This window comes from Hibiscus syriacus, unplaced genomic scaffold, assembly GCF_006381635.1.
Source record: "Hibiscus syriacus cultivar Baekdansim isolate YM2019G1 unplaced genomic scaffold, ASM638163v2 tig00110443_pilon, whole genome shotgun sequence".
Classification (NCBI taxonomy): domain Eukaryota; kingdom Viridiplantae; phylum Streptophyta; class Magnoliopsida; order Malvales; family Malvaceae; genus Hibiscus; species Hibiscus syriacus.
In genome coordinates, this window is record NW_024062739.1 from 1,816,421 (window position 1) to 1,825,608 (window position 9,188).

The 9,188-nt window shown below is 36.7% G+C and overlaps 2 protein-coding genes across 4 annotated transcripts; one reads left to right on the forward strand and one right to left on the reverse strand.

Annotated features, from left to right (window-relative positions):
* Positions 1-3,996: 3,996 nt before the first annotated feature.
* Positions 3,997-6,320, forward strand: LOC120125818 (serine/threonine-protein phosphatase alpha-2 isoform-like). Of its 2 annotated transcripts, XM_039144155.1 has the most exons (5): positions 3,998-4,259; positions 4,850-5,409; positions 5,496-5,720; positions 5,845-5,894; positions 6,276-6,320. In XM_039144155.1, exons 1-4 carry the CDS (start codon positions 4,085-4,087, stop codon positions 5,890-5,892), a joined length of 1,008 nt encoding a protein of 335 aa, XP_039000086.1. In that variant the 5' UTR covers positions 3,998-4,084; the 3' UTR covers positions 5,893-5,894; positions 6,276-6,320. The 2 variants fall into 2 exon arrangements, with proteins under 2 accessions (XP_039000085.1, XP_039000086.1); XM_039144154.1 differs by lacking the exon at positions 6,276-6,320 and having other exon boundaries at positions 3,997-4,259; positions 5,496-5,721; positions 5,840-6,228.
* A 16-nt stretch (positions 6,321-6,336) lies between these two features.
* LOC120125817 (cryptochrome-1-like) lies at positions 6,337-8,959 on the reverse strand. 2 transcript variants are annotated; one of them, XM_039144153.1, is made up of 4 exons: positions 8,429-8,959; positions 8,129-8,350; positions 7,259-7,965; positions 6,337-7,141 (listed from the first exon to the last, which is right to left on the reverse strand). In XM_039144153.1, the coding sequence occupies exons 1-4, from the start codon at positions 8,754-8,756 to the stop codon at positions 6,458-6,460; spliced, it is 1,941 nt and encodes a 646-aa protein (XP_039000084.1). In that variant the 5' UTR covers positions 8,757-8,959; the 3' UTR covers positions 6,337-6,457. The 2 variants fall into 2 exon arrangements, with proteins under 2 accessions (XP_039000084.1, XP_039000083.1); XM_039144152.1 differs by having other exon boundaries at positions 7,259-7,971.
* Between the last annotated feature and the right edge of the window lie 229 nt (positions 8,960-9,188).

Consider the following 9,188-nt stretch of genomic DNA (forward strand, 5'->3'; position numbering starts at 1 on the left):
GTATGCATATAAAGATATATAAATTAAATTTCCGAATGGCATATTACAAATGAAATAGAGTACTGTACACTAGTAATCACTAAACTTTTAGAATGCTTTCATTCTGGTTACCAAATTTTAAAAAATTTCACTGGAGTTAATGATGTTAAGAGAAACTTTCATTTCAGTAATGGATCATTAAACCATTAACGATAACTGACGTGACATGTTAAAAATATAAAAAAAACATGGTAGTCGTCGCTCCTTCTATTGTTGAATTTGTCGTCTTTCAATGAATTTTTCGATCGAAAAGGTCATTGAACTATTCCTCTTCTTATTCTCTTTCTTTCCTTCAATTCAAACTCATCGAAAATCCTTCCAATCTCTTCAAATCTCAATTGAAAGCTAAAACTTGTTGATCCGTCATTATCAATCATCAGATCAGATTGAAATTGAATCATGTTAATCTTCTAGCCAAACAAAATCTTCATATTATTGGAGTTGACCAGTAACCACTCCGCTTATTGAAAACTTGACCTTTGTGATGAGTATCAATTTCGAATTAAACGATTATTGTTCTATTCGTAAAAAACTTGGCCTTTGATGATATTGCACCATGTGTGAACTATCAAATGAGGTTTGCAATTCTCAAAATCGAGTCCAACAAAGACTAAACTGAAAGATTTCATTAACATGTTGACATGAGCCATTAAAGATGAAGCCATTCTTATGTTTCCGGTGGATGAGTGCTTATTATATGTGAAGAGTAAGCTATGAAAGGAAAAGTGGACGTATTAGTCAAATTCCACTGGCTGTTCCCATTAACATATTTATAATTATATACTTGATCCTCATATTAGTCACTCACATGCAACCATCAGGGTCATCACGCGTGTGATGATATAAGATCTTATCTTATCACACGTATGAGAGCCATCACACAATAAATCTTATCACACGTGTGATGGTCATTACGTTTCATCTTGAGATGAGTGTTAGATAAGACGTATTAGTCACTCACATGAAGACATTCTTCAAACGTGTGATGGGGTAGGATCCACCGCCGTATTGGCCATACATCATCCTATCTAACTCCCCTCTCGCGATGAAACGTAATAGAGTATTTACCATTCTCAGGAAATACAATGCATAACAACACATGTAATACTTGGGGGAGAAATCATTATTGGCGAGAGAAATCTAATTAATAACATGGGAAAACTGCTTGAATAGTCACTCAATTATGGAGTAGGTTCTATTTAGATAATTGAACTGAAAATTTTGTCAATCAAATCACTGACTATTTAAATGATATTGATTAAATCATTGACTCTTAATTGTTAGAGAAAATGTTGATGTGCCAATTAAGTAGATTTTTATAATTATATGTTTGGTTCTAATTATTTATATATTCTATTAATTTGATCCTAATTTTAATTAATCTATTAATTGGATGGTGATAGATTGAAAGAATTTTTTTCTTAATTTTAATTTAATTTATTTAATAAATTTAATTAAATAATTATATGATCACACACATCACCAGTTGATTGTTGAAAAATAAATGAAATAAGAAAAGTAAACAAAGTGAAAGGAGGAAATCAAACCCGAAATAATGCGGGGTGATAGTGCACTAGCCACTAGGCATGTCTCTCGCTTGGTTAAAGTTTAACAATATTTTTTATTAAAGGTTATTTTCTTGGTAAAAATTAAAGAGAAAAAATAGGTTTGAAGGGATTCAAATCTAAGTCTTGATCGCTGTCTAAAGTTTCATGTAATTAGTTTAGCAATCTTTTTTATAAAAGGTTATTTTTTATTATTAACGGAGTTAGTTTAAGTGATAAACAGTTTGATATCGTTTAAGTAGGTCTGGAGTTCGAGCCTTTATATATGTTAAAAAATCCCTATTGGGAGACTCACCCACCAAATCTAGGTGTGCGGCTCGAGTTGGTCAAAACTTATCAGAGCGAGGCCTTAAAAATCGGGAGGTCAACCTAAAAAAAAAAATCTCATTGTAACCGCTCAGGCAACATGGTCCAACGAGAATGTTAAACTCGAAATCAAAATTCTCCCACAATAAACCACGACCTATTAATAGATTTTTGGCCTCATTCCATCCAGTCTTGCACGCAAATGAACCATCGTCCTGCAAGGATCGTTGATTCGCTTCCACACTCTCCTTCAAATTCATCACTGCCTTTACAACGCTTTTCTTTGTCGTTACACCAAAAGATAAAAAAAAATACACACACAAACACAATTTCACAAAGATAATACGACTGGTTGCAATCAAACACCAAAGAAAAGGAAATTAGGGATTTCGTCCTAATTCCCCCTTTAAATGAAAAAGAAGCAATATCTTTTAAACGGTTAAAATACCATACCTTTTGATTATGTCAATCATAGAAGGATATGCGTGCGAGCCTTCATAAACAATCATTATAGTGTTTCCTAAAAAACAACTCATTAAATACAAGAAGCGTTGTCACATGCAAGTATCAAGTCAAGCCATTTTATGTATTCACTCGACCGAGTGGAAAATGTTATGCCTTTCAACCTCCTCCGTAGACAACCCCCAACGATCGAAGCCCCCGAAATAAGTGGTCTTCAGAGGATCACCTTCGTCGATCATATCATCCAAGGCAAATTTCCCGGTATTTAACATCATCCCTATGATTATCCTCTCTTGACATTACCTTTGATAGACCTACGTGATCTGTCAGAGCTAAATCTACTGTCAAGCAGCCATATCTATTTCATTTGTTAGCTTATGAGTAACAACCATGACTTTAGGACTAACACTAATTGTAAGGATCACTATAATCCCCTTAATCAAGACTGAGAGAGGAAGACAACTACTTGATTTTATTCTTCATTGTCTTTTTTAATCTTAAATTTTTCAAATCATACGACAATGATCGTTTATAAATACATCACTAATCATCAACTCGACTCTCCATTTAAATTGAAATAGATTATTCACTTAAAATTACCTTAAAAAAATCGAATCTAAATTATAAAATGTGAACTTGTCTCATTTGTTTCCATTTGAGCCACCTTATTTTTTCTCTTTAATACTTTATTATTTTGTATAGAAAGAAAACATAGGATATATTCTTGTGGCTGCCTTTAGTTTCCAAAGGACATCGCAAGAATAATATTAACAAAGTCAAACTCATACTAAATCGACTTTAGATCACTTAATATACCTCTATATATTTAAAATAATTATTATAATAACTTTATTTATTTATTTTCAATTATTTTTAAAATTTATCAAATGAAAACAAATAAAATAAGATTAAGTAAAAATTTTATCTTTAAAATTTAGAACGATTTTGAGATTAACAAAAATATTGGGTAAAGTACGTAAATGGTCCCCCGACTAAAGGATGATACTTTGTTGAGTCCCTCGACTATTAAAAGTTACAAAATGGTCCTTTGACTATAGGGTATTGTTTTGTTAAGTCCTCCGACTATTGAAAGTTCCAAAATGGTCATATGACTATTTACTATGTTCCAAACTTGTTATTTTTCGTTAAAATTTTGACTACAGTCTGAGTTGGATATTAACTTGATGACTGAGATATGATAAAATCTGATCCTAGAATCTAAAAAACTATCATATCTCAGTCAATAGGTTAACATTCAGCTCAAACTGGAAAATGACAACTTTGGAACATATTAAATAGTCAAGTAACCATTTTGAAACTTTTAATAGTTAGGGGACTCAACAAAGGAACACCCTATAATTAAAAGATCATTTTGTAACTTTTAATAATCGAGAGACTCGACAGAGCATCACCCTATAGTCGAGAGACCATTTGTGTATTTATCCAAAAATATTTTTAAATAAGTAAAAAAAATATTCCCCGCGCACCATGATCGCCAGTCGTGCATGTTTAAACAACACCAAGAAGAAAATCACGTATTTAAGAAGAAGAAAAATTATTCTCTTTCACTTTCCCCAGAAGATGAAAGCGTGAAAGTGGTGGAAAGACCCTTTCTTTTTCCTTTATTCTTTGATTCTTTCTCTTTTGCCTGCCTTTATCTTCTTGGCTTTCTCTTCTTGTTGTTATTTGGTCCACAAGGGGTTGCTTGAACTATGGAAGCTCGAGTTCTTGATGGCATAATCAATAGGTTGCTTGAAGTTAGAGGGAAACCTGGGAAATTAGTCCAGCTTTCTGAGTCTGGAATAAGGCAGCTTTGTCTTGTTTCTAAAGATATCTTCTCCAGGCAGCCGATTCTTTTAGAGCTTGAAGCACCTATTAAGATTTGTGGTATCTTCTTTCCTTCAATCTAAATTCATCTCTCTGTTCATAACTATGCATGAATTTGATTATTTTGAAATGGATTTCTACCAGTTTTTGTGTTACTCGTTGTGTGATGCTATGATTTGTTCATAAAATGCTTTATTTCTATGTTGGGTATGGCTGAATTTAAACTACTTAAAATGGGATAGGGATTTTGGGCATTTTGACTGAAATTAGATATTCTGCATGTGTGAACTTTGATCCCTTGATAAGAGATTAGAGTTGTCTTGTAATTCTCTCGGTGCTTTATGTTGATTTGTTTCTGGTTTTGCCTTATGAGATCATATCACAGTACTAAATTTCGGTTGCGGTGCCACGGTGACCTTGAGAACCGTTATAATATGGCGGTTACACTACGTTTTGGCTGCAATTTAGTAGTATGGATCATATTATGTCTATAAATTTGTGTAACATTTGTGGAAGTTTATGTTTATAACTTTGGTGATATGTATTGTACTAGCCACTTCTGAATTTTTTTCTAACTGGTATTCGATATTTACACTCGAGTTTGAGTAACATGGGATTTTGATTCATATCCATCATTTTTTGTGACCCAGGAGACATTCATGGCCAGTATTCTGATCTCCTGAGGCTATTTGAGAATGGCGGTTTCCCTCCTCGTTCCAATTACTTATTCTTGGGGGATTACGTTGATCGTGGAAAACAAAGCCTCGAAACGATATGCCTTCTTCTCGCGTACAAGATTAAATATCCTAAGAATATTTTCCTTCTGAGGGGAAACCACGAATGTGCTTCAGTGAACCGTGTCTACGGATTTTATGATGAGTGTAAACGAAGATTCAATGTGCGGCTCTGGAAAGTATTCACAGATTGTTTCAACTGCCTGCCAGTGGCAGCTCTGGTTGAAGAAAGGATATTCTGCATGCATGGCGGTCTTTCACCGGATCTCCGCTGTATGGATCAGATTAGAAACATAAAGAGGCCTACCGATGTTCCAGAATCTGGCCTGCTTTGTGATCTCCTATGGTCTGATCCTAGTAAAGACATCCTGGGATGGGGTCCTAACGATCGGGGAGTTTCCTACATGTTCGGTGCTGATAGGGTGACTGATTGTCTCAAGAGGCTTGATATCGACATAATATGTCGAGCACACCAGGTTTAAATGCCTTTCACATGAAACATTTGTTGGATTTCTCTGTCTTTGGGTTCCTCTGTCTCAATATATGATATCCATGCTTGTAGGTCGTTGAAGATGGATATGAATTCTTTGCTAATAGGCAACTTGTAACCATATTTTCGGCGCCGAATTACTGCGGGGAGTTTGACAATGCTGCTGCCATGATGAGCGTGGACGGGAATTTAACATGTTCTTTCCAGATATTAAAGGCGGCGGATAAGAAACCAAAGTCATCCGGATTTGGAACCTTAACTCCAACTAAGTCATCTATTACTCCCAGTATAATCAAGGTATATTCAAATACTTACCATATACGAATATATATCGAAAATAGGTACTTCAACGAAAACGAAGTCAGGGCAACATGATACTTAGAAGCAAAGCATATTAGTTTGTCTTGTTTCATGTCTGCAGGAGCCGGAACAGGAGCCTGTGCAGGAAGAGGGGTGCCGTTTGATGTAAGATTTTAACTCTTTAGAACCGGAATTTGTTGCTTCTTTTGGATCCAAGACATTAGGTGAAAACAACACAACCAGGGTGATAACTAGAAAAGCCAAGAAAGAAGAGAAAATAAGACCAGAAAGAAATGGTACTTCTGTGATGGGTCGATGACAATAACACCCGCAACAATCCGAAGGAGTGTGTTAAAGTATACTCGGTTTTACCGGGGTTTTCCTTGATGTTGTTAGGGATCTTTAGACCTGAAACTGTTTATCATTTTTGTTCTTTGGTTTGGCAAAATGTAGAAATGGTGGTGGGGGTATTAGTGGTTCAAATTTTGGGTAAATCACAAGTTTTTTTTCCTAGATAATGTATAATCAATAAAGCATGATTTGATGTTTAAGTTTTATGGTATATATGACTGAAGTTCATACAAATCAGTAGCTCTTGTACATAAAAACACACTAATTCGACTTATATATATATATATATATCATGAGCATAATTTGCGGCACCCCGGGTTCTTCGAGGGCTTAGTTTTGCAGGTTGGCATAATCCAATGTATTAGTCAGATAACTATGTAGCTTTACTTACCATTCTTGCTTGAAGTCTGTTCCAAGTTGATTGTTTCTTGCATCGATCGCTTCGTATCAGAAGATTCATACTCCTGCAAAGGCCTGCCATCGGACGAAGAACAAGCTTGGGGAACAGAAAATGATATTCTGCTAATACTTTGCCTCTTAGATGCTGAAGATTCGGCTGTTGAGCATAAGTCACCTCCTCCAGAGGTCCCTGCTTGTTTACTGTGATTATTCGGTTTATCAGCAGGCAACCTTTCTTCTTCCACAAGTTTTGCTCTCTTCCTATGCAATGAACCATTATTGCCATTCTGAAACGATGGAACCCTTTGATCATTAGATGAATATGTCGGACAAGAAGACTTTTCCTTTAGAATAACTTTGGGGATTGGAGACGTTTCAATGCCATTGGAATTGTCAAAAACTTCTTCGCTCATCCCGTCCGAAGTTGCAGCCTTTGCAGCTGCTTCCGTTTCCCACATTTTAAATATAGCTTCTCTCAGATGTTCTCTAGCTGTATCGATATCTATTACAGGTTTTGGATAGTTTAACCCCAACTCAACTCCGGCAACTTTAAGCACGGTAAGAGGTGCATCCCAAGGATGATGGATCCACTCGGTCGGCATCCTCGCTAGCTCCGGCAGCCATTGCCTTACATATTCACCTTCAGGATCAAACTTGGCCCCTTGAATCTGACTCGAAAAATCAACTTAAAATGAGGTTCAAAGATAGGAAAAATACTTGTTACTATGAAGATAGTACCCTAATTACACATGATAGAAGTTTTTTTTTAAGGAACTCGGATTTACCTGTGGACTGTCTAATCGTTCTAGCTCGTGACCATCGGGTAAGCTGCCGGAAATGTACTGCCAACCGAGAATATCACATTCTAAATCTGCATCCAAAAGCGTGTCCCAGAAATACTTCATTCCCCATCTCCATGGAAGGAGTAGAAACTTGACCGCGAAACTCGAAACGATAACTCTTATTCTATTGTGTATCCAACCAGTTGCCCAAAGCTCCCTCATTCCAGCATCCACCAACGGATATCCCGTCCGACCTTGTCTCCAAGCTTTAAAATGGTTCGCATCGGCATTCCAAGGAAAATACTTCAAGTTGCTCAATAGCGGTCTCTCGTGAGTGAATGGAAAGTTGAAGGTAAGGTACCGTGAGTACTCTCTAAGCCCGATGGCCTTTAGAAAAAGTGTTACACTCTCTTCCCCCTGAGCATTATGTTCTCTTCTCCATAGTAACTGTTTCATCCGTGCACTCTGGAAAACTTTCCTCACACTCAGCTCCCCGAAATGAAGATACGGAGACAAAAGAGATGTGGAGTTGCCCCCGACTTTAAGCCTGCTTCTCGAATAGTTGAATAGGTTTTGTTCAATAAACTCGATTCGAGCCTTATCGGCATTGCTCCAGCCTGGAGACCATGCTCTTCCTAACAATGCATTGCTAGCTTTTTCTGTTTCGTTTTCGAGGCCCAAATCTTCAATCGAGCACCTTTCTATTGTTCCTGTCACTAATAAGGAAAAAGAATAGCAAACTGGTTACACATTCTCTGCAATATTCATGCGAGTGTATCATGCTTAGTACACAATTCATCTTCCAGTTAGCTTCGATTTCGTACTATGAAGAACGAACCGAACCAGATTACATGTTATTTTGTTCAAAGTTACCTGCAACTGGCAGCAATCTCCATGGGGGAAGAAGTGAAACAGGTTCCATTTGCACGTTCAAACACTTGTCCCAGTATGCATCGAAGGTCGTAAAAGCTTGCCCCTTCTCATCATATATCTCCCATGGCTCGTATAATAAATCTCCATTGTAGCTTTGCACAGAAATGCCGGCCTCTGCCAGCTTCTCTTTGATGTTATAATCTCGAACTAACGAAAGTGGATCTGCAAATGAACAGCACATGCAACACATAAGCTTCTGCTAGTAATCAAAATTACATCATCAGATGAATCAGAACATACCATAAAGATGGTTAAATATGACTTTAGTCGCGCCGGTAGCGTTGATGCAGTCCAAAAGAGCTGAAAGAGTATTATGTGTCTTGATCAGCACAAGTTCAGAACCAAGAGACTTCAAAGACTGCTCCAAATGAGCAAGAGATTGCTTCAGCCACCATCGCGATACTCGACCGGGATAGAACTGCTCTTCCTCTTTGGGGCACCATATATAGACCGGAAAAACGCCGTTGTCCTTCGCGGCAGCGGTCAAAGCAGGATTGTCATCAATCCTAAGATCCCTCCTAAACCAGACTATTGTCTTACAGCTGCTGCTGCTACTACTACTATTCATGTTGAAACTAACAAGATCTTTCCGATGAGACGATGACCGATGTGTTCGAATTCATAAACATTAAATGCTACAAAAGCAACTCAAAACTTGAATCAAAACCCAGATTTTCCAAGAAATCAAAATTTCCTGTTGTTTATGTATCCAAGATATCCAACCAAATCAAACTTCAATTAAACTTTGCCCTACCTGTCTCAGTGATCCCCCAATTCTGCCACTCAAAATCATCAGAAGCTTACAAAATATCTCCAAAGCAAAGATCTTTGATGAAGACATCCATTAAAGAAACTAGTAGAATAGACAGGTAAAAACTCCTCAAAGCAAACAACCTCTGCAAATCCTTAAAAGCACTACCATGGAACTTTCCAATATTCAATATATATACAGTGGAATATGAAATTTTCTAGGAGTAAAATATACAGATCTGAGAACCCA